The sequence below is a fragment of the Siphateles boraxobius genome, unplaced genomic scaffold (assembly GCF_051911475.1).
Source record: "Siphateles boraxobius isolate OS27281-9 unplaced genomic scaffold, OSU_SipBor_1 26, whole genome shotgun sequence".
Classification (NCBI taxonomy): Eukaryota; Metazoa; Chordata; class Actinopteri; order Cypriniformes; family Leuciscidae; genus Siphateles; species Siphateles boraxobius.
This window is the reverse complement of record NW_027508876.1, coordinates 13,690,635-13,716,594: the sequence shown is the minus strand read 5'-3', so window position 1 is coordinate 13,716,594 and position 25,960 is coordinate 13,690,635. Positions and strand designations below refer to the sequence as shown.

At 35.9% G+C, this 25,960-nt stretch overlaps 2 protein-coding genes across 2 annotated transcripts; one reads left to right on the top strand and one right to left on the bottom strand.

Annotated features, from left to right (window-relative positions):
• The first annotated feature begins 103 nt into the window (after positions 1–103).
• ipo4 (importin 4) lies at positions 104–21,504 on the top strand. Its single transcript, XM_077244395.1, has 30 exons — positions 104–1,852; positions 2,075–2,161; positions 2,245–2,324; positions 2,409–2,450; positions 2,647–2,776; positions 3,675–3,854; positions 3,948–4,013; positions 4,218–4,319; positions 4,394–4,477; positions 4,665–4,814; positions 6,759–6,812; positions 6,920–7,029; positions 7,148–7,256; positions 7,360–7,489; positions 7,661–7,774; positions 7,855–7,968; positions 8,076–8,199; positions 8,930–9,041; positions 9,126–9,250; positions 11,294–11,371; positions 12,162–12,219; positions 12,318–12,423; positions 15,309–15,502; positions 17,546–17,596; positions 17,712–17,837; positions 19,290–19,516; positions 19,598–19,730; positions 20,600–20,704; positions 20,802–20,871; positions 20,970–21,504. The coding sequence occupies exons 1-30, from the start codon at positions 1,787–1,789 to the stop codon at positions 21,098–21,100; spliced, it is 3,258 nt and encodes a 1,085-aa protein (XP_077100510.1). The 5' UTR covers positions 104–1,786; the 3' UTR covers positions 21,101–21,504.
• Positions 20,941–25,097, bottom strand: LOC143751740 (uncharacterized). Its single transcript, XM_077244409.1, has 3 exons — positions 24,648–25,097; positions 24,327–24,559; positions 20,941–22,366 (listed from the first exon to the last, which is right to left on the bottom strand). The coding sequence occupies exons 1-3, from the start codon at positions 24,929–24,931 to the stop codon at positions 22,254–22,256; spliced, it is 630 nt and encodes a 209-aa protein (XP_077100524.1). The 5' UTR covers positions 24,932–25,097; the 3' UTR covers positions 20,941–22,253.
• Between the last annotated feature and the right edge of the window lie 863 nt (positions 25,098–25,960).

Sequence of the window (25,960 nt, the reverse complement as noted above, 5' to 3'; positions counted from 1 at the left end):
TTTGAAACTTCTAGATATATATAGGCTATATTTTTTATTTAAAACATTTAACTACATAAAACTCTATAAAATCAGAGAACTATTAATCTTAAAAAATCATCATTAAGAAATATTTACATACTTAAGAAAGATATTTTTAACACACATTAAAAAGTGAGACTTGTGATGTATGAAACACCCATGGTTTTGTCATGTAGGCCTACATGATTATAGAAAGATTATCAGTATTTTAAACCTAAAAAATGCGCTACATTTTCACATTTAATTAGTGCGGTTCCTTCTCATCCCTCTAATCTATTGTCTTTTTTAACATGTTTACCACAGTTACTTTCAGGGTAAAGCTTACCAATAATTTCTTTAGATTAGCATGATTAATCCTATAAAACATTACAAAGCCTCATGTGAACAAGTTACCCTAAAAGTGCACCAATCTAGAGCTATTTAACTTTGAAAATGTGTGTGGACTCTGGAATGTACTGTCTGGACTTTTTGAATGCCAGGTTTGCCTTAAAATTACCACCTGAATAGGTGTGTTTGTAGTCCACCCATTTCTAGGCAACTGCATTAGAATGAAAATATTTCTGTATGAGGTGAAAATATGAGCTAATCATGGGGTGATTAGACAGACCACAGAACTGTTTATGGAAAAAGAGGTGTGAAAGGGTCGGGAGGTGTGGCAGTGGCAGCAATGCATTTGCCTTTTGCACTTGTTTACCAATTTAGCAAATCAGACAAAATAATTTAGAAATTTTAAACAAGTACGGTCAATGTTTACATATTCCAGATGTGTATTATCACTGTGGTGTTTGAGTTAAACTTTAATGGCATTTATTTATTTAGTATTTTATTTATTAGCTTTTTTTCTGTTTTGTTTTTTAAGCATGATTTCTTTAAATTATGAGACCATTGTTGTCAGATTTTATTTATGTTCTGTTTATTTATTTATGTTCTATTTATGTTTTTATTTTGGTTTTTAAACGTTTTTTCTTGTTTATTTTTTAGAAAATTATTGGAGTTTAAATTATGTTGTATTCCTGTGCATTTATGTATTTATTTTGTGGCTTTGTTTTTATACATGTATTCATTTAATGCAGTCCTCCTCACTGATTTGTACTGTAAATTGTTTTCAGTTTTTTCGAATTGTTTTTCTGTAGTGCAGCTTTCTTGATGATAAAGGTTGTTTGCCATCTGTGTCCATTGCAGCTCTTTCTAATGGAGATTCACATGCAAATAGCCCATTAGCGCTTCATCATCTCTAGCAAGCTTCCGCCGCCTAAACATGATCCACTTCAAAACAAACAGAAGCAAAATATGAAGAACTTTCGAGACTTTGTTGCTTGAATGACACACAAACAACAGTTTCATATCAACCACAGTTTTTTTTTAAAATCTTTTAACAGGTCTGTTCACAGTGAATTTCGACCTCCATTACCACAGCAGGCGCTGTTGTTATATTGTCGTCAAATGTAACTCTGAATCACATGGTTTTCAGGGCTGTGGCCCCTTTAACGTCCAACTCATGCGGCGTTTTCTCCCTCTGTCCAGCGTGGTAACTTTGGGAACTCCGGACATAAGCGCTCGTGCAGTTAAATACTATTTCCACATGACAGTTTATTTATGAGATACTAACATAGTTATCTAATATTCCTACGAGTGTCACCTGACCCAAATATTGTGTGAATTCTCTCATATTGTCCACTGCATGTCATCTGATTTGGTCCGTTGGTCGGTGTAGGTTAATTGGTAAGTTTGAATAAATAACGGTTGAACGTTAAACGGTGAAATTATGACAGAAGAGCTCGAGCGCGTCCTGGTGCGGCTGACAGAACCGGACAACGCTGTTATTCAGCAGGTAGATACTAAATATTAAACTGCCATACTGTGCCAAAATAGGCGTTATGGTATAACGTTATTTGATTAATTTAATATTTATTATATGACATTTTCAGCGTGTAATTGTAAAGAATAGTTTATTTAATACTTGTATTTTAATGTTATGTGGGGTTTACTAACTGTTATAAATGGTCTTTCTAAGCCCATGATGATGTTTAAGGAGAGTCATTTTCTTTATCAGGCCACAGCTGAGTTGAAACAGGCATTTAAAGATCCAGCTATCATTCCTGCTTTGTGTGCTGTCATGACTGGATCTCAGAACCCACAGGTAACGTTACTATTATTCATTTAATTCTTTATGTCAAGTTTTCATAGTCCTAAGTTACTCAAAGACTATCTTTCTTGCTTCAGGTCCGTCAGTCGGCTGCAGTGATGCTCAGGATGAGAGTTAGAAAACATTGGAAGAAAATCAGTCCAGACCACCGAGAAAGGTTTTGGTTATATTTTTTACTTATATAATTTCATCTATTTTGATGGACATTTGCTAATTTGTGATTCATATGTTTTTCCCTCAGTCTGAAGACAGTGGTGCTGCAGGCTTTACAGCAAGAAACAGAGTTAGTCTGGTGGTGCCATGATACATGATGTAATAATGTAAACTATGATAGTGTATGATAACTACATTAACACTATATTATGGTATTACCATAGTCAGCTATCAGGAACAGATATTACTAATAAACCAGGGTGTATACATTTTGTTTTAATTTTCATGCAGGTGCTAATTTTTCTTTTATTATTTCCATTCCTCAGACACACAGTTCGTCACTCTCTCTCTCAGCTGAGTGCCGACCTGGTGAAACACGAGACCCCAGACCGCTGGCCCGCTCTCCTCACCCTATTAAACCAGTCTACCAAAAGCAATAACCCACAGGATAGACAGGTAACCCCATTTAACTTGTTAAAAAAAGTACTGTGCCACTACCATGGTACATTTATGATATTAGATCTTTATCAAATTCAAATACTATGTTTTTTCATGGTATTATTTGAAGTACAATGTTCAAAAAATTGCAAATATTTACTAATGTTTTATTTATTTATATAATTATTTTAATTGTAAATCAAATAATGGTTTTATTAAGATAAAAAAAGAAATGCATTTGTTTATATATATATATATATATATATATAGTACATCGTAATATAGGCAATTTCATTTATTTATATTTGTTAATGTATATGACTATTTATTATTATTATTATTAAGACAAACTTGTTATTATTATATTAGTATTATATTAGTCATTTTGTTTTAAAGTATATCAGCACATGATGGAGATGAATTGAATTTGTGTGAAAGGGATAGTTCACCAAAAAAATATTTTTTCTCATCATTTACTCACTCTCAAGTTGTTCTAAACCTATATGAGTTTTTTTTTCTTCTGTTTAACAAGAAACATATATTTAAAAAAATGTTGGTAATCAGAAGGTTGATGGTAGCCCTTGACTTCCATAGTAAAAAAAAAATACTATGGCTACCATCAACTGACTGGTTACCAACATTCTTTCAAATATCTTATTTGTGTTCAACAGAAGAAAGTTTGAAACACACGAGGGTGAGTAAATGATGACAGAATTTTCATTTTTGGGTGAGCTATACTTTTAAGCAATATGCTGTCTATTTTTAAATTATTTATTTAGCTTTTGTATGCTTGATTCTCGGTCAGTTTGAAGTATTTGGAATGGGGGGGGGGGTTGATAAAATAAATTCCCTTTATTTTTCACTGATGTACCAATCTTGTCATACAAAACTTACATAAATTCTTCGTTCTGTTCAGGTGGGTCTTTTATTGCTCAGTAAGGTGGTGGGATCAAACCCAGAGCCCTTTAAACCCCACTACAAGGAACTTCTCCAGCTGTTTGGGACTGTTCTCCAAGACCTGAACAATCCTACAGCTCTCTACTACTGCATTCTCACCCTTACCTCCATCACAACCTTCACCGGCACAGAGGAGATGGTCTGTTCTGCTTCCTAATTTGCCCTTGGATATAATAATTAGTGTTTAATGCTACATTCAACATGTTCAAAATGTTGTTTTTCTCTCTTTCAGAACCTGGTGCGATCTCTGATCCCCAAACTGCTCATTGCTCTTAAACACCTCATTCAGGCAGACCAGGTGAGGACACTTTGATAACGCTCTTGCTGTGTTCGTATGGTAATGCTCCAATCACTGTTTCCATTATGTTACTCAATGATGTGCTAAACACTGTGTGAGTTGATTGATCAGTTTGCCTTTATGAGCCTTTAAGTGGCCCAATGGCTTTGACCATCCTTCAAACTTAAATTTTTATCTCATAAGTTTGTTTTTTGTTCTTTTAAGGACCAGGCAAGCGAGGCAATGGAAGTTTTAGATGAGCTGATGGAAAGCGAGGTTTCCATCATTGTCCCACACATTGCTGAAATTGTCCAGTTTTGCCTTGAGGTTTGTCCACACTTCTTCAAAGTGATTATTAATTTGGAATCTTTGGGTAATAAAGTTTATGTTCTCTCTTCTAGATCAGTGCAGACGTCTCCCTTAGTGATTCTTTGCGTGTAAAAGCCCTGTCGTGTATCGCTGCTCTCATCAGACTTAAAAACAAGGTAACTCTAACTTCTTGCCTTTGCTTTTCCTACTAGGGGCCCCGGGTATACTTAATTTTCCGCATTCCGCTCTGTCTCAAACACAGTCGTGTCCACACAGCTTTAAAAGTTTACTCAAGCACGAATGGATGAGTGATTTAAATTATTTCTTCTAATAAGCACTTCTGGTTTGTTATCTGTTCTCTAGACTGTATTAAAGCATAAACTCTTGCAGCCAATCCTGCAAGTAGTGTTTCCAATCTTGAGTGCGGCTCCTCCTCCGGGAGAAGAGGACCCAGAGGATGAGGAAAATGATACTGACGGCGACAGTGAGAATCCTAAACACTTTGCTGTTCAGGTGGGTCTCTTCACATGCTTTATCTCTCTAACTCAATATTTCCCCGTTGTCATTAAGCCACAACCCAATTTTTTTTAGGAATTTGAGACCTGGTTTCACAGAAAAGGTTTAGATTAAGCCAGTATTGGGCCTTAGTTCAATTAGGAAATTTAAATGGCTTTTATAAATGTGTCTTGGAAAAAAAAACACATCACTGGTGTGCATTTTAAGACAAAACAATGGCGCTGATATATTTTAAGATATTCCAGTGAAAGTTGCTTTCAGTTAAGACAGTTCAAACATGTATTTTACTCTGACTAGGCTTAAGCCTTGCCTGTGAAACCAGGCATGAATCAAGAATTTATTTCTCAAAAATGGTTGACGCACACAAGTACCGTCCAACTTTAGAACATCATTAACACTGATAAATAAACAGTATAAGGTAAGGCTATTAAATTGACCCTTCGCTAAGCCACGCCCAAAAACCGCCACTGGCCAATCGTGTCTTAGCAACCGTAACTAGGCGCGGGACGTCTGGCAAGCTTTCCAGCGAGGGAAACATGCCGAAGCGTTGTGCGAATGGATTGTGCAAATCTGATACCCGGTATCCTAAAAGTTTGGATGGGGAGTGGAATTTTTTTCCTTCCCGAAAATCTAAAAGCCAAGGGGAGAAATGATGGGCGTGGATCAAGCAGTGTGGGAGACCCCCATTCACATCTAAATGTCCACAGGATTAACAAAAACACCTATTGCTTGGAAGTTGGAAATAATGACGGTTCATTGTTCATAATGCATATATTATAACGTAAGACAAGACGGAGGCTCACTGACATACTTTAAAATATATTTCAGCATTCTGTTAATCGACGGCCTACCACCCCTGACTGAGTAACTTTAACCCAATCCGATCGCGGCTCTCCCGGTGTTAGTGTTATTCCACAAGATTTATGGATAAGCTGTTTGATTTATAATTATTAGATTATTTTCACATTTCACTTACCCTGCTGTGCACGAACATAGCTGTTCCTCAATTTTTTTCCCATTTGAATGGTCAGCGTATGAGACGGCTGCTGCTTACACTGGGACAATAGGCTTTAGCTTAAATTTTTATGAAATTATTTGCTAATCGGTTGCATATTATGTCGTGGATATATCCATCGAATGCACACTGCAGTCCCTTTTGTCTTGCTCTCTCAGATATTTCACATGTTCGCCAAAAATTACTAATTATCTCATTGGGAATGTCTGACACCGGTGCATACACACTGTAATAGACGTGCTAGACGCGAAAGCTTGACGGGCGTAGCAACAGTAACTAGGGAGGGCGGGGCTTAGCGAAGGGTCAATTGGAGTTCAAAACTACTTTTTGTAAATAAAGTAAAGTTAGTAAGTTTTCACCTCTGATATTATAACTGTGATTAAGAATTAAATTTGCATATTGACTCTGAAGTATTTGGACGTCTTTTTGTCAGGTGCTGCTGCTATGGTAAATCGTAATTTCGGAGCTCCATTGATCATGAGCTTTCATATTCGTGGTGCACGCCCTTAACTCAGAGTCGACCTGCACAGAGTTAATTGAGCTAACTAAACTTAATTCAGCTGTTCTGAAACCGAAAGTTTACCATCTCAGGGTAAGTCAACTCCGAGTTCAAGTTTTAACTCCGAGTTGGTTGAACCTTCTTTATTGAAACGGGCCCCAGATACTGAATCAGGGCAACTCCATTTTCTCAGCCACTCTGGGCCTGACAGAAAAGTCAACGGCTTTCAAACTCTTTCAAAATAAAAGTCTTTCATCAGTAAAACATTAGAATTCCTTTTTTGTTGTTGTTTGTTATACTACACACTCCGCGACCCACTTAAAACAGTCTTGCGACCCACCGGTTGAGAAACGCTGCCTTATACTGTATCTATGTCACTCTCTCGCATGTGTTTAAATGACTATCTTACATATGTGTTCCCCTGAAGGTCATTGACACAATGGCTCTTCACATGCCACCAGAAAAACTCTTCAACCAGCTGGTTAGTAAACAAAACACTTATTGTAAAGATCGGACATAATAGAAAAAGTAGACTTAATACCTTCCAGTGATTCTATTAAAATGTATTTGTGATTTTGTATCCTGCAGATGCCTTTCACTCAGGCTTGCTTGTCAAGTGAGAACCCGTATGAGCGTAAGGGGGGTCTCATGTGTATGGCAGTGCTGGCCGAGGGCTGTGCAGATCACATCCGCACCAAGTAGGCTGTACTTTACAATTACACATATATTTCTACCCAAATTCATAGCACATAATTTCCAAATGCACAAAAAAGCAGTCTGCTTAATGCTTTTTTTTCTTCTTTGTGTATGTGTTAGGATGTTGTCATCCATGCTTCAAACAGTTTGTAGCAGTCTATCGGACAATAACCAGGTGGTCCGCAGTGCAGCACTCTTTGCCCTTGGCCAGTTTTCTGAACACTTGCAGGTCAGATTGAAACGTCAAGACATTTTTTTATATCAATACGTTATGCCTTTTGTTTATTCATTAGCTTGGATTTGATTTTAAAGAGTTAATTTGTCTTTCACAGCCAGATGTCAGTAAATTCCATGCTGAATTGATGCCGTTGTTGCATGGATACTTGTCTGCGGTGAATCAGACCAAAATTGGACACATGACGAAGGCCTTCTATGCCTTAGAAAACTTCTTAGAGAACTTAGGTTAGAATGCTGACACAATTAAATACGTAGATTTTTTTTGTAGATTTGTATAATTATAAATGCTTTATCAATATAATATACTTTATTTATTTTGTTTGCAATTATCTTGTTTATTTATTTCTTGCCCTTCACCCTTGCCTACCCTTCTCTCTTATTCCTTTTCATGATCAGGTCAAGAAATTGAGCCCTATCTGCCCACTCTAATGGAAACCATGTTGTCAGCCCTTAACAATGCAGAAAACTTTAAACTGAAAGAGCTTGCTGTCAGTGCAATTGGAGCAATCGGTAACTTCATCCTTCCATTAACATGCCATTTTATGCTGTTATAGTAATGCCCGGACTTATTAGATCTCTTGCTTTCTCAGCTAACGCAGCCAAGGAGATGCTATTGCCTTACTTTCCTCCAATTATTGAGAGTCTGAAGGGTTTTCTGACGGACACAAGAGAAGAGATGAGGGCTCTGCAGACACAGGCACTTGGTAAAAACAATGATCCAACATCTTCCATATTTCGTAAGCATGCATAAGGAGGCCCATTGCCTAACCTAATCATTCATCACTCCTTTTTCTCTGTATATCTTTTATAGACACACTTTCTGTGTTGGCTCGCACTGTTGGTAAGGATGCGTTTAGTCCATTGGCAGCGGAGTGTGTGCAGTTAGGTCTGAACCTCACAGACGCAGTGGATGATCCAGACCTGCGCCGTTGCACGTATGACCTCTGGAATCCTCTATGTCTGCTCTAAAAATTATTTGTATTTATGGACACTATAAAAGGAAGATTCATAGGAAAAGTAATGGAAAAGTCCTAACATTCAATTTGTCAGCTGTATGAATGGAAGTTCCACATTTCATTTTAAAAAAGCCTTTTGTTTTGGAAGGGGTGTCACTAGTTTGTTTACTCTATTTCATAAGCATGCATAAGCATGCATATGCATGTTTGGACCAACTTGAAAATAAATATATTTATTTATCTGTTTTATTTATGTTTTATTTATATATATATATATATATATATGTTATAGGTATTTGTTTATATATTTATTTATTTTTATTTTTTAAAGCATGGCTTATTTAAACTGAGACCATTGTTAGATTTGGAATTTATTCATGTTTGTTTTTTTGTTTTTTTCTATTTATTTGTTTTTATTTAGGTTTTGTTTTATTTTGAGTTATTATTGATACATGATTTGATATTGTTGTCAGATTATTAATTAATTCATTAGTTTGATTTAAGTTGTTTTTATTTAAGTTTTATATGTTTTGTTTTATTTCTTAAAGCAATTTAAAGCATTTAAATTGACACCATTGTTGTCAGTTTTTGGAAGATTGAGGCTGAATTTTAAGCAGATTGCATTCAGAATCTCTCTCTCTCTCTCTCTCTCTCTCTCTCTCTCTCTCTCTCTCTCTCTCTTTCCCTCTCTCCCTCTCTCTCTCTCCAGGTATAGCTTATTCTCTGCTGTATCTGAAATGAGTCCTGACTGTCTAACCCCTCATCTAACTTCCATCACCACGGTGATGCTGCTGTCACTCAGATCCACAGAGGGTGTGACGGTCAGTGTAGGACTTTTCTCTCAGATCATCTTCTGTACACCATCAAACATTACATGTATTATAATACTGCTATCCGCTTCACAGACTCATTTGGAAGAAGACAAACAGTTTGTGCTCCTGGACGATGACGATGATGATGAAGGTGAAGAGGGTGATGTCATTTTAGATGAAGAGGAAGAATCTGAGATAGATGACAGTGATGTTGCAGGGTATGTCTCTGTCTCTCTCATTCTGTCTCTTTAGTGCTCTCTTCAGGGTTCGTACAAGGTGCTTAAAGTGCTTGAAGTACTTGAATTTGACTTTTTGAAAATTAAGTCCTGGAAAACCCTTGAAAACAGCCATATTTTTGAAGAGGTACTTGAAAAGTGCTTGAATTATTAAAAAAATTGGGATGCACCGAGCTCATGTACTCGTAAAAATGCTCCGATACCCACAACAACCGATAGGCCCAGGCAGCGTGTGTATAGTAACAGCTGTGGTGCGCGAGCTGATCAGAGTAAACTGCGCTGTGGATTGAGCGCTCAGCGGCACAGACACTCGAGCTGGTCGAGCACATCCCTTTAAACTGACATCAGTGGAAGGTTTGTAGTTCAGTCGGATATCAATATCAAAGAAAATAAAACGAGGAATGTAGCTTATTAACGTTAACTGACGAGAGAGAGAGAGAGCGCAGTTCTGTTGAATGCTCTTGATTGCTGATCGTTCACTCAGCACGAGTTATTTGGATGAAAAGTAAATCGTATATGTAAGTAAAGTAAAACATGAACTGTTACCTGATTTATGTATAACGAGTGATTCCCTACATTATTACTGGACGTTTGCAGTCAAGAAGTTCCATGAACGCAAACATCAGCGCGCCCCGCAAACCATGCAGCGTCTCCGTGCGCGAATACTGAGTTAAATTGTCTTTCACGTCTTGCGCTTGTACGGACGAACTCACACAAAATTATGTAAAAACGCCCATCTTGGCGAGTATCCTAGTAAACAAAGTCAGTTATATCTCAAGTGAACCATGTTCAAATGGGGTCCGTGCGTTCGGTCAGCAGTTTAACAAACCCACTGCTGTTTTAATGTTAATCAAACAATGGACAAATAAATTACAAACTGCTCTTGACTAAATATGCTACCCTTTTCAGCTTTACAAAAATATCCATCTATATTTAATTTATCCAATAATGAATATGCATTTTTTCACATTTGATTACTTTATTCAAATTTCTTTAGGCCTACCTGTTAGATCTACCCAAACAACTCTAAAAACACTGTTTATTTAATTTGTGGCCTTTCTATGTTCTATTGTATTTATTTGTAAGTTGATTATTCATTCTTATTTTGTTGCTGACTGCTTACCTTTAATAATGTTTTAAATTCACATTAATTAGGCTGGCTGTTTTTGTTGTATCAAAATTGGATTAAATAATTGATATTTCACTGTTGTCTAAACATTTGTACCACTGACCCAATCCTCAGCACTGACCCTTCTGGAGCTGCTCTAGTCTAAATATGTGCTGTGCATTCAATGAAGATAAAATATGATAGAGCAATAGAATGTACAGTAACAGAAGCTCATTCAATGTATTTTAGCAGGCTTAATTAAGCATGAAAATAATTGAAAGAAATATATATTTGATGAAAAAATGAAGCCAACAAATATGATTTATATTGTTTTGGTTTATCTACTACTAATACATTTAAAAATTACAAATGCAGTGAAAATTCAGGGATCGGTTACGGTATTGGTATCTTGTTCTGCAAAAAGTGGTATCGGTGCATCCCTAATTCAGTGTTGTTGAAAACATACAATTGTTTCACGCTAAATCAACACTGCAGCCCGTCTGAGATATAGAGCTATTTCTCATGGCTATGAGCATGATATTAAGTATGATAAGTATATAATAAAACTTTCATTCTTCAGGTCAATCATATGTATTAATGGGGGAAAAATCAGTTTTAATATCCTTTCAATGGTTAAGGGTATTTCCCATGCCTGACAGTGCTGGTCAATGGATTGACCTCTATGAAGTGAAACATCCGATACCATATATATATATTTAATTTGAGTAAAAAAATAAAATAAAAAAATTAAAAATAATAAAGATACTGTTTGATAAGTGCCGATTGAAGTCCTTGAAATCCCAAAAAAAGTAGTGCTTGAAAAGTCCTTGAAAGTCCTGAAATTTCATTTGACAGAGTCTGTACGAACCCTGTCTCTTATGTAAGAGCATTAATCAGGATTCCCTCCGTTCTCTCAGATTCAGCGTGGAAAATGCTTACATAGATGAGAAAGAAGATGCTTGTGATGCTTTGGGAGAAATCGCCTTCAACACAGGGTAATGAGGCATTTTACATAATGCACACAAACCGTCATGCACTTGCATTTACAAACTAGAGGCTTATATTAAGTGCATATACACTACCATTCAAAGGTCTGGGGCCATTAAGATTTTATTTTATTTGAAACAAATTAATACTTTTATTTAGCAAGGATGTATTAAATTGATCAAAAAAGGTTTCTATTTTAAATAAATGCTGTTCTGTAATTAAGCATATTAAGCAGCACAACTGTTTTCAACATTGATTCGATTGATCAAAATTCAAACTGTTTCTTGTGCAGTAAATCAGCATATTAGAATCATTTCTGAAGGATCATGTGACAATAAAGACTGATGGCAAATCTGAATTTTCAGCATCTTTACTCCACAGGAACAAATTACATTTTAAAATATATTAAAATAAAAAGTTATTTTAAATTGAAACAATCAAACAAATGCAGCCTTATTGAGCATAGGAGAATTGTTTCAAATATATTAAAACTGCCACTGAACATTTGAAGGGTATGCAATGCTCAGTTTCTCTTGGCTCTGGCATTCACAACAAACTACGCTTCCACAGTAGTGTATTTCTGAGCAGGATATAATGTTGGGCTGGGCTTTATTGCATCACAAAAGTAGTTCTTGATAAAGATCCCCTTCAAATTTGTGGCTTTGGTTATGTCAGCAGAAAAAACAGACATTTATCAGTTATTAGACAGTTAACTGGCTAATACGTGGAGTATCCTAAATGTTTGGTTTTGGTACAAAACACAGTTCTTAGAATCCAGCTTATTTTTCTGTCTCTCAGAGTGGCGTTCCAGCCCTTCCTGGAGTCCAGCTTCCAGCAGGTCTTTGAGCTCAGTGATGTGAGTGACTGGTGCCATGTTTGTGGTTTCATGAGTGCTTGGACATAATGCTGAGTTACTGATGTTTGTGCTCTTTTGTGTCCTTGTGCATCCATTAGTTCCCACATGAGGATGTGAGAAGAGCTGCCTTTGGTGCCATGGGCCAGTTCTGCCGAGCTCAGCACAAAGTGTGGAAGGAAAACCCAACGGAGGCTAACCACCAGGGTACATTAAAACCAACTGTACACAATAGGTCAGGGCAGTATGGCCACATTTAGTGAGGGATGGTAGCAGTGTGTCATCTGGTAGATTATTCTGTGCTCTTTATGCTTCAGAATATCTTTGAAGATAAAGAATGCTAAAACCATTGTCTACACTTCTAACTGCTCCAAGTATTGAAAGCTTAGTTGATTATAATAGGAGCTAGAAATGTAATTTTCAGGAATTTTCATAATTAATAAATTGTAATTAGAATTAACAATCAAATAATCATTAATGACACTAAATATTTTATTCTTTAAGTAGCATGTTCTTTTAACCATAACTGGAAGTGCTGCTTAATTTTTTTTTTAAAAAGTGATGCATTACTTTCTCATGATTATTTTATTAATATAAAGTTGAAAAGAACAGAATATATTTGAAATAGAAAATTTGTAACATTAAAAATCTCTTAACTGACAAATGTAATGGATCCTTAGTGGATAAAAATATTAATATATTTCACACAAAAAATTACAGACTCTTAACTTTTATATATATATATATATATATATATATATATATATATATATTTTTTTTTTTTTAAATAATGGAAGTACTGATATTTTAGTAAATTTAGGTTGTCTAGTATAATTTAATTGTATTAATAAATAAAGAATACAGATATTGCCATTTCTCAAGTAAATACCAATTCATCTATCTTTAAGTATTTAATACTTTGTTTGACTATCATTAGAATGAAGTAATATCCTTTGGTTTCTATCAGTCGAGTTTTTTACGTAACTATAGTTATGTAACTATTAGAGGTGGGCGATATATCGTTCACACGATAATATCCAAATTGTTGTCTGGACGATATGCAAAATTGGGATATCGAATATTTCATAATTTGTACAATCCGACCCTCCAAACATGAAAAGAGCTGAAGGAAGTTAAAGAGAAAACAAATAAAGCACACTATAACCTTCTAAACAATTATATGTAGAGATTTTAATACTGTAGGGGTTTGACTGTATTTTATTTTTTGTACAAAATCACGATCGTTCCTCAATTGCACGAGAGTAAGGTGCTAAAGTTACTAATTTGCAATATACAACTAAGTTCTTACCTGTGTGTTATGACGTTTCTTAGGTTGAAGCAACAATCCAAAATCGTAAAGAGTAAAGCCGATGTAAGATTAATAAAATAGCTGTCAGAAAAGGCAACATATGCGTTGTTTGTGGAAAAATGATCTAAAGTTAAAAAGTTTTTCTTAAATGTCTGTGGCGTCCTCGAGTGGCGAGCTTCGTGATTGCATCATTAGAAAATTGCGTTGTATAATGAATCCAAAAGATGGAATACATTTTCCCAAGAAATCGGTTCCGTACGCATTACAAACCGAACCATTCCGGTGGTTGGACCATTTTTCCTGCCGACCAAAATCCGCGCTGGAGCGAACACCACAATGTTGCGCAACATCAAATGGCAAATGTAATGAAAGCGGAACGAAATTCATTATTTTGTGCTTCACGGACCGTTTATCAGTTCGGACGAATGTCAGCGCAGCGCGAGCCGATCTTGATTAAGCGACACCGTTACTACATAAGAGATGCAGTAACCAAAGCAGTTGAATTCGCCACTTAAGTAATAGCATCGCTGCGAGATCTAGTGAGAAGCGTTACAATTTCTCCATTTTTAACTGATCAAACAGCGCTGACGTGGAAACCAGGAGAAACATCGTTCCATGAATGAACTAGTTATAGGTTTTAAGTCCACAGATCATTCACCATGGATTTAATGTAGTAACACTAACTTGTAACCATGGAAGTTTGGCAGAAATATTAAAATGCTTTCAAGTACGTCACACATCTTTTTCCAGCACTTCAAAACTCAAATGTTATATGTTATTTAAATTTTATTTTTAATGTGATGACCAAAACATTATTTGTTCATCCTTCAAAGATTACCCCCATTTATAAAACTAAAAGTTTCAAGATGTAGGAAAACTCACAATTATTTAAAAATAATTTTTCTTTTAATAAATAGAAAATTTCTATGGCATTTCTTTATTTTTGCTGTATCGAAAACGTACCGAACCGTGACACCACTGTATCGTATCAAAACAAACCGTGAATTTTGTCAACCGTTACACCCCTATTAAAAATATAAAAGAACAATAAAGACTTTGAATAATAAATGACTATTGAATAATATTTTATTATTTTAAAAAGTTTAGGAGTCTTTAAATCAATAATGTCTCATATCTTTATGTACTAGTAATTCTATACAATAATAGGTCAAATGCAGCAAGTCAAAAGACCAACTGGACCTTCTTTACCAGTTTGCACACATTTCTTTGAAGGATTGCAAAAATATCGTCTGAATATCGATATCGAGATATTGAAAAAAAATATCGAGATATTCATTTTTGTCAATATCTCCCACCCCTAGTAAATATATAGTAATGTTAATTTTTATGAATGAAACATTTTCGAAGTTGAATTTCCAGAAAAAAATAACTTTTTTTTATGTAAACTATTACCATTAGAAGATTAAGCTCAAAACCTCCCACCTCTGGTACTCGCATCTTCATGTCTCTGATTTTTCATTTGCACTCTCCTTTATATTCACATCACGCTCTCTCTGCTTCCTTTCATCTGTTCTGTGTCGGTCTCATTAATGATGTCTCAAAGAATTAGGAGCGCCACTTGTCAAGAGGATTAACTTTTAACTGACTGTATTGCTGTGGAGTGCCTCAAGGCCCCTATCATTCATTCACTTCTTATCGTTTCCTTTCCACCCACTTCTTCATTGAATGAGCTGCAGTCAATGTGAAGGTGAAAGAACATGTAGTTTTCAATTACCCTGAATCCTTTGATCAGCTCTTGCATATCTACTTTATATCTCTCCAGCTCTACATAAGCTGTTGCAGGTGGTGTTGCCTTGTTTTCTGGAGGCAGTGAGACAAGACAGAGAGAGACAGGTGGTGATGGCTGTACTGGAGTCCATGAATGCTGTGATTAAATCCTGCCAGGGGGAGGCGCTGCAGGCTCCAGGGAGACTGGCTGAAATAAGTAACGCCATCAAAGACATACTGAAGAAAAAGGTCAGGATTTAATTTTAAGACCTCTTTGGGTATAAAGACATGAAATGAATGCTGTTATCTGACCAGATATAATTTGATAATAATTTTGTACCTGGACAAACTCTTCTGCTTTTACATCAGGATATGCCTCTTTTGGTAAAGAACATTCAAACTGTTTTCTAAGATGTAATCATAATTTAGCATGTAATTGTGGCATTAAGACTATTTTCAGGGTTTCCGCGGGGTCTTAAAAAGTCTAAAAAAGTCAAATTTCAAAATCACAATTTAAGGCTTTAAAAAGTCTTAAATTTGCTGAAGTATTGTGTTCTAGGTCTTAAATAATTTTAAACATGTATTAAATTTCTTACGTCCATGTAAAACTCATTGAAATGCTCATTGAAAAACATGCAACAGCCAATCAGCTTTGAGCTTTCGTGTTATTGGCGCGAGTCTCTCGGATACCACAGACGCACGCGTAAAACGGATTTTATTCAGTTATGGGGAAGTGCAATTTTAGCGATACTTGGCTTGAAAAATCTGAATTTAGTGTTTGGTTAAAGCCAGTTGCAAACAACGTATTTGAAGCCTACTGCTTCTTATGCAAGAAAGCAATTAAATTGGGAATATTGGGTGTGCTGGCGCTGGAGTCTCATGAAAAAAGTGATAAACATCTAACATTGCTTTTGGATCAGAGCCAACACTAAAAGCGGAGGTGCTTTGGGTTCTCCACACGGTGACTAGACACCAGTCCTACTTTGCGAATGAGGAAATCGGGGAATTGTTTCAAACGATGTTACCGGACTCTGACATCACTAAATCCTTCAGGTGCGAGAAAGATAAAACGGCCTACATTACACGCTTTAGAATAGCGGTTCCTTTGTAAGTTTTTTATGTTGTGATATAGGTCTTAAATTTCATTCATAATGGTTTCATTCATAATGATTTTGTGAAACCTGCAGAAACCCTGATTTTTTATGTACCGGTAGCCTAACTTTTTTCATGTACATGCATAACAACATCAGCATACATTTGACGAATAACATAAGGGGCAGACAATTGGTAAATCATTTACATACATTTCAAACAACAATGGACCTAAAATAGATTCTTGTGGAACTCCAATATTAGAATCTAAATATTCTGATGTTGTATTTATAACTCTTACTCATTGTTTCATATTTTCTAAATAAGGTTTGAACTACATAATGGCATCAGCTGAGAAGCTCAAATTTGATAACCTAGAAAGTAAAATTGATCAATCTTTGGTTTTATATTTTACATCATAAAACAATTTGCAGTTGCAGTATATTGAAATCAGTAGAAACAAAATAAGTATACTAATATCACATAATAAATGGATACACATACTTTATAAATATCAAAATAAAATATGTGTAAAATGTGGCCAATATCAGATTCCAGTGCAAACATATCATAGTCATGGACTTGATCCACATGCGCAAAAGATCGCAACTGTCTTGTTAACTTCGGATATTTAAAATCTTTGAAGTACTTCCATGAGCGCTGAATTGTGAAGTATGTTGGTCTAGAGTGATGTAAAAGTCGCATGAATTCTGTTTTGAATGTTCAGACTGAGGTCGCATTGCAATACATCTGACCTGTATCACATTTAGTACCACATATGGAAGTGGCACAAATCGGAATTGAAAAGATCAGATTCCATGTGTTCTGTGCTGTTCACACTGTCATGACAAAAACAGATCTGAGTCACATGTGAGCAATACAATTGGATGTGGGCCACATTTACCTGCAGTCTGAACATAGCCTTTGTGTTCGGAGAACCAAAAAAAAAAAACGTGTTTAAGGCAGTAGAAAAACTGTATACAATTATCCTCTGAAAATCCTTTTAAGCCAAGCAAAAGGCTTATACTGTCAAAAGAATTTGTTTCAAATAATCAAATGAATTATAGCGCTGACAGAAACTGGCTTCAAACCGCAGCTTATTCTCACTTCTTCAAGGTGTTACATAAGTCTGCAGTCATAAGGGGGTGGCTGGTTATTTCTTATGCTTGTGATCTCATTTTCTCTTTCTGTCTTGCTCAGACCGTGTGTCAGGATGTAGGTGGGGATGAAGCAGATGATGATGAGCAGCAGGTGTTTATTTGAGTATTTCAGTTTTTATAATTTAATCACAGTTCACTGACAGCAATGATACAATTAACCTAAAAGGACTGTGACATAGTGGAATAATTGAGTGTTTGTGTCTCAGGCGGAGTATGATGCCATGCTGCAGGAGTTTGCCGGTGAAGGGATTCCTGTTTTAGCCTCAGCTGTACCGGCTGAGACGTTTTACCCTCACCTCAATGACCTGCTGCCCCTCATCATGAGCAAAGCTGTGAGTCTCGAATTCTCTCATTCTGCATTCACAGATGAAGGTCATACTTAAGACCTATTCAAGAGCATCATCAATCGGCAGTGATGCGGAGCGTGATGCGACTTGCATTTGAGAATGAATTAAATGTTTTACTTCAAATTAAGATTGCAGAAATGTTCCAGATATGTTGTTGCTCTCCTGGAATGAATGACTGAATTAAATTAAGACATAGGTGATATAGGAGTGTATGTATATGTGTGTGTGTGTGTATATATACATTTATATATATATATATATATATATATACAATATACAAATATTGACTACAACTAAAATATTGACTATTGACAACTAAATATTGACTACAACTTATATATATTTAAAAAAATATATTAAAATGTATATTTATATATATATACATTTTAATATAATTTTAATATATATATTTAAATGAGTTTTTTCTTAGTTTTTAGATGTCTTATAAATATATACATTTTAATATATATATTTTTTAAATATATATAAGTGAGTTTTTTCTTCGTTTTTAGATGTCTTTTAGTTGTAGTCAATATTTCCATCATGAATTAAAGTCTCCTTTACTCTTTCTTAAATGGAATTTAATTTTAATTGATATTTTATAATAAACAATACTACAAAAATATGTGAAATATATGTTTCCATTCAAAAGTTTAGGGTCTTTTATGCTCACCAAAGTCCCTCTGTAGTTATTAATTTTATCCCTGAAAACTCATATTTGATCACCAAAATGACCTGTTTAAATTTTTTTTTCTTCGGAAAAGTATAAAGTATACGAGGTTCTATAACATGCAAATTAGTCCCGCCTCCATTAACTCACACCAGCTCAGAGATCCACTAGTTGGTTGACGATCACACGTTGACAAGATTGGTTACAAGGTAGTTTGTGACGTCAGAAACGCCAGTGATTATAAACCGCATTTTGACTGTCTTTGGTTCACGGTAGGGTTTGAAGGAGAACATACTCTGGCGTTGACTTATGAATTTGCACATGGTTTGTCTTAAAGTATTTTAAAAACACCACATAGGCATAAACAACATTTAAAAGCTCGATTTTCACCACAGGGGGACCATTTTCTTTAAATGTAATTTATTCCTGTGGTTGAAAAGCTGAATTTTCAGCATTACTCCAGTCTTCAGTGTCACATGATCCTTCAGAAGTCATTCTAATTTGCTGCTTAATAAATGTCTCTTATTATCATCAATGTTAAAAACAATTGTGCTGCTTAATATTTTTTTGGACACTGCAATACCTTTTTCATTGAATGATTAATAGAAAGTTCAAAAGAACTTTATTTAATTAATCTAACATTATTAATTAATTGGTAAAGTGATTTCTTTAACAAAATTAAATCCTTAAATTAAATGCGTAAATATCTTGAGCATTTCTAGCATCACCCTTTCTACTTTGTGCTGTTTTTATTTAACTTTTTTTAGAAATCCTCATGCACGGAGGCAGACCGCTCCTTCTCTGTTGGTACGATTGGAGAAACCCTGCACTCATTGGCGGGTGTGGCTGGAGGCAGGGCGGTTGCTGGCCGGCTGTCCAATCGGCTGCTGCCGTTGCTTGTGGCTGGAGTGAGGGACAGTGATGCAGAAGTGCGCAATAACAGTGTGTATGCACTGGGAGCTCTCGCACAAGCCGCCGGACCCATCGTTGCCTCGTATCCTTCACAGATCCCTGTGTGCATGTGTACCTGTTCTCAGATCTCCATGGCTCTGTTAACCTTAACCCGGTGCTTCAGTGATTACCCCATGATGCTCTCCCTCTTCTCCAACCTACTCTCTAAAGAGTCTGACCTGAGAGTGATTGACAACCTGTGTGCTGCCCTTTGCAGAATGATCATGAGCCACGTGGAGGGGGTCCCACTCGAGCAGGTCACTTCTGTCTTCATTTTAGTATCTGTATTAAAGGGATAGTTCACACAAAAATTTGAATTCACTTTCATGTTGTTCCTTATACTTTGGTTCATCTTCGAAACACAAATGAAGATAAACGGAAGCTCAAGCATGTTCGCTTCATGCATGAGAACCAATGAGGTTCATTCTCATGCATTACGCAGAACCATAATGCAGCTCACAGGAATTATTAACCGCTTTTCATTACTGAATGATTCCGCATTTTAAACGAATCGGTTGAGTCAAAGATTCAATCACCATTCATAAACAACTGCCTAATTCCTGAAAAAAATCAGCTGTTTGAACGAATCGTTTGAATAAATAACTCAATGACTTACTCATTAAGACGGCCTACTGGTGCCAACTACTGGTGGTTTAGTTTCGTGTTTAAAAGGATCATTCTTTCCAACATTTCTTATTTGTATTTTCAAAAAATATTTAAAACAATCATAACATTATTTAATGCAGGTGTAATTTTTCAGTCTAAATTATTTAATTTGATTGGTATAAGCCCTATAGTGTCTCACTATCATTAAATTTAAGAATTTAAAATAAAGGCTGAAGCATTTATTTAAAACGATTAGGGAAAAATGCCCTTCATAAAGGTCAAAATATCATAAATAGGCAGAGTTAAATATGTCAAAGCTGACTGAGCTCTGATGCTTCAGAACAAATTATAATTACAACACACAAAAAATCAAAAAATAAAATCTGGACAAGCACATTTTTTACGATGAATGACCAATTTACTTAAGCACATTAAAAGGCTTAATGTCGAGCCCTGGTCAGAGTTTTTGGTGATGCAACACAAATACGTTTATAATACCCATTTTACCCTTCTCTTGCAGGTCTTTCCTGCTTTGGTGGCTCGTCTCCCTCTGAAAGAGGACCTGGAGGAGAACAAGACCATCTACAGCTGCCTGACCTTCCTCTACTCTCACAACCCTGTGCTGGTAAAATCTCATTTTTACTCCCAGCATGCTCAGCTCACAGCTCCTTATTGAATCTTGTCCTGTCAATGGACTGATTGTATTTTCTTTCTCACTCCAGGTTGTTAGTCAGCTCAGGCCAATAATATCTGCTGCCGCTCATTTGTTGGGCATGAAGGATGTTGATAATGGTAAGACACTGTTTATACCATTGGAATATTTTCATTTTATATTATGAAAGAGATTCAGAATTCATCATGTTTATTTTGACTCATATTTATTCTTTTAGAAACACAAAACAGCCTGCTCATGCTGCTCCGAGGTCTAGCCCAGCAACACACTCAGGAATTTGAAAGTGCGGTAATGTCACTTCCTGATGAACAGAGAAACAAAATGACCATTGCTGTCACTCAATCATAACACCTGTCCCTTATTCAAAGTATCTATCCCCTCCCCTTCCAGAAGGCCTTCCACTCTTGTGAAAGCCAGCCAAACTGATAATAGAATTTTTCTATTACATTAGAAATGGGCTGAGACAGATAGCAGAACATGTGCTCACTGGCGTACTCTGCTTTCTGTATTGCAGCAGAGACATTGAGACTATTTCCTCTTAATTTATTACAAAGTTCACTTATGCTTCTTGTCACTTTTATTTTGTTTTACTAAGAGTTGTTGTTGTTTTTTTTCCATTTATTATTTTTCTCTGTCTCAATGAATCTTCTGCTTTCCCAACTATATTGAATATTCCGTGAAATTCTGGCTTATTTGAGTGTGAAGCTTTGAATCGCCGTTGCAGTGAAAGAAATATATTTCTATGAATTGTTCACTGTTGTTTCTTTATTTCTGGTATGCTTGTCCTGGGAATATTCCATGAATATGTTGAACTTGTTAGCCAGAATTAGTTTAAGAATCCACCATGTTTCTGAAAAAGAAACACATTTTCCTATAGAAAAATGCAGTACAAGGTCTAATGTTGCAGAATTAGATTATACTTCATTCTGGATCATTTTAACTCTATTGCATAAGTAATATAACTTTTATGCATCAGCAAATTCTTTACTATTATTGTTGAAACCATTGTACTGTTTAATATTTTTATAGAAACCATGATAAATTGTTTTCAGAATTCTTCGAATAGAACATTTAAAAGAACAGCATTTGTTAAAAATAGAAATCTGTTGTTACATTATAAATGCATTTACTGTCACTTTTGATCAATTTAATTATTCTTTGCTGCTTAAAAGTATACATTTCTTTTAAAAAAAAAATCTTCCTGATCCCAAACTTTAAAAGTAGATGGATATAGATTTTATATAGTTTGTGTAGGTTGTGATTATTCTAAAATACAAAAATAGCAAGAGATTGAAACTTTTTTGTAGAATATTACCCACAAAACTTTAGTCATACTGCCACCTAATATAAATAAAATGAAGAATCCTTCACTTGCAGCATAGCACATCAAATTTAGACTGTCCTGCACAAGTTTAAATCGTCCAGAACCTGAATTGGGAATAGTCTTCTGTATCGTGTAAGGTGTTAGATTGCTTTAGCCTAGCTGTCACACGTCTTCCAATCACTCCTTGCTTGGCAAGTCTCGTTTTTCTTCTGTCTTCTGCCATTTGGACTTGGACTGTGACACTGTGTCCAAGGCCAGAGTCATTTCCACCGGCTGGAGTTCATTTTCCGCTGGGAGGGGTGAGGCACAAGAATATTCATTGCTATGTTTATACAGTAGGTTAATTTTTATGTGCATCAGACAAATTCTACACACAAACCCAGAAGACTTTGAGGTTGGGAAAGCGAATATCAGTCGTTCAACAAACACGCAGGAGAGTGTGCTGAGCGTGCGAATACCAAACACATTTACTCAGCAGCCACGAGCGTTATGTTAGCTCACCTCACTGATCTGCAGATGTCATCTGTTAGCTAACTGTCAGGAAGGAAGCGATATATTACTGGAAGCCCTGACACTGCAGCCTAATGGAAACCGGCGGACTGAAAAAAATGCTGATGAAATTAATTTCAGCTGGATTGTAGTAATACTAGTTGTAATTAAGTGTGGAGATGAAGCATTTTTGTTCAATAGAAGTCGGCAATAACAATATACAAAATCTGTTTGGTTACATTTAACATGGCTCCTCTTTTTTTTAATATTGATTTTTGGGTGCATGTTGCCAATTTCATGTGCGCCGGAAGCCGATTACTTAAAGTAATTTCTTAGAATAATTTACTTAAACTATTACCCACTTGCCAGAACAAATCAATCAGTGCAGCCAAATGCCACTGGAGAAACCATCATCTTAATGAGATTTCAACTGAAACACTGCTGTAAAATACAGCAACCTTACTGAAGGTTTTTTACTATTTTATACTATTATAGTGTATATTATTATACTATAATTTGTATTAGCTTTTATTTTTTATACAATTTCAGTTTTTACTTTAATTTTAGTAAAAAAAAATTGTTAGGCACTTTTGTCATTTTATTGATTTTTTTTGTTGTTTTTTTGTATCTAACCTACATTTCTGATTTTCATGCATTTTTTCCAAGTTTTTTCTATTTCATATTTATTTTGTATTTTATTTCAGCTTTATTTCAATTAATGAAAATTATTTTCAATTGATTAATTATAGGTTACTGTAACACCATTGCTTTACTGAATATGAAGTTCAATGAACTTTAGAAATTGATTCAGAACACGTTAAGCTGCGTTAAAATTAAAATAAAAAATTAAAACCATTTTTACAAATCTGTTGTGGTGTGCAGTCCTACGTCACCGGACTAATTTGCCTAATCTTCACGGTACTTTAGACCGCGGTGGAAAGAAACGCAGAAAGCAACAGGTCTGGCGGAAAATTGTTTCGTGTAATTTCGATGTAAACGTGGCTATAGTTATTTCAATTGTCCCCGTTGTACTAATGTAATGTTAACAAGTATAATGTTTAAGTTTTATTGTTACACCATATTTATTCAGGTGCAATGTCTATATAGTTTATACATTTTATTTCAGTTTTAATTAGTTATTTTGGTACATCAAGGTAAACAATGCAAATGAGAAGTGTTGTTTTGGCAACATGATTAAATTAAGTTTTCTTTTTCAGATTTTATTTCAAGTAAAGAAATACTTTTTTAATAGTTTTAGGGGCTGTTTAACTGAAAACTTTTTAGGCATTTTGGCCCTTCATTTACATGACAACAGTGTTTTGGGGGCCTGAAAATGCAAACTGTTGAAAACAAAGTGCAAGTTTTTGAAAACGGAAGCATTATCATCTCCATGTAACCTCGAAAAAGGCTAGTTTGTGAAAACAGTGACATCATGTGCATGCATGTTCCTTGTTCAATCTATAGGCGTGTAGCGTTTCTTTACAAAGTGACATCGCCAACTACTGGCCTGCCAGCATAAAACATGTTTAGACATTTTCGCGAATCCATTCGAATGGGCATAATTTTGACAACGCTGTTGTCTGTACACGAAAATCGTAAAGAAAAAACGTTTCCGCTTTTAATACACCGTTGTCTTGTAAATGTACCCTTAGTTTTAGTTAATTATAATTACCCCTGCCTGGGAATATTAACTTGATCCTCTCCTTTGATCCAACAAAAGTGTAAAATGAAATGTTGTACATAGCTCCTCCATGTGCCTACCTGGTTGTGTGTGTCTCCACGGGAGGATGTCCACCCCGCTTCTGCAGAAGGAGCGGTCGGTGTGGGACTCGGTGCTGTAGAGAACCTCCTGACTCTGACGCTCTCCGGGATGCTGTGCTTTCACACGAACCTCCAGAACGGTCACTTCCTTCTCCTTCTTCAGCTTCCCTGACTTCCCCTTCACCCGTGTGCGCTTAGTGTCCACCCACACCACGCGCTCCTTCACCGCTGATCTGGGTACACATAGAGAAATCAAGATATTAACAGAATATTTCACCCAAAATTAAATGGATACAACTGCATCTGTACATTTAAACTCACTCTTCAATGCCCAGGTCAGCAAGTGTTGTGTTCAGGAATGGAAAAGCCTGGTCATGGTTCAGAACTTCAATGGGCAGGTGCACACACATGGGCACAGTCCAGTCCAGCTCGGTTCGCACCGTTTTGTCATTGGTGGGGGAGTCTAAGGGGCCGTCACCATTCACCTGCTTCTCCGGGTGCTGGACCCCATGCTGAACCTCTTGGCCTGCCAGCTTGACACTGGTGTCTTTAACTGGCAGCTGCTGCTCCTCTTTGTTTTCTTTCCTTTCGTCTATGATGATCATTGAGTTGATTCCTTTGATTCCTCTGTGGTTGAAATGATAACCCTGATCTCCTCACATCAGCTGATTTTCCAAATTTGAGATCCAATAAAACCTGATGTAGACGAGTCTTCCCAGGTGCCTCTCTCTCTGCTGTTGGGTTGAGAATGCGTGACGCTCTGAGAACACTGAAGTCCAGTGGAGATTTAAACGGTCTGTGTGAATGTGTGTAATGTGGCGCTGACGTGTGAGCTTTATTAGTCTGTCATAGGCTGACAAATTACAGAATGGAGAGTTGTTTATATTATTAAATCATCTTTCCCCTTCCCAGCTTGTGTGTGTGTGTGTACTACTTAAGTACTCTGTGAACAAACTAACATTTTTAACTAACACATTTAAACAAAATTACTTAAAATAAATGAAAAGTGTCGATTTCAGGTGGCATTAAATTTAAATCTAAATCTGATCATGTTGATTCATACTTTTTACGCGTTTTATAGCGTTGCGCACTGTAAACCGTAGATATTACTGTAAGCACAACTCATTTGAGCTTACGAATGCAATGGCCAATCAGAGGCGCTGATTAGTATCCGCTGGAACACCGTGTATTGTTCAGTGCTCAAGCTGAATTCTACACTCGCAAATACTATCATCATAAACTGAAACAAACAGATTTGGTGATTGTGCTCTTGAGAACACTAAGACTGGAGAAACTGGAATTTAAAATATATTTTTGCAGTGTAGCCAATCACAAACATATCTGATGATTTCTTGAACGCAATGGCCAATCAGACGTGTTTAAGTTAGAATCCCTTCACCCTCTGCATTACAGATAATATGTTAGGAAGCTTGTTTAATGGCACAGCATTTATATGTAAATATGTCAATGTTTTCGCAATTCTTTTAACAAACAGGTAGTAAATGCTGGAGAATCATTCTTTTGTTGATCTAATGGAAGGTTATCTTATGAAATTGAAAGTAATTAACATAACATAAGTGATCCTAGCACAACCACATTCTGAGCAGTTTTGTTTTCCTGTCTGACAGGTGATT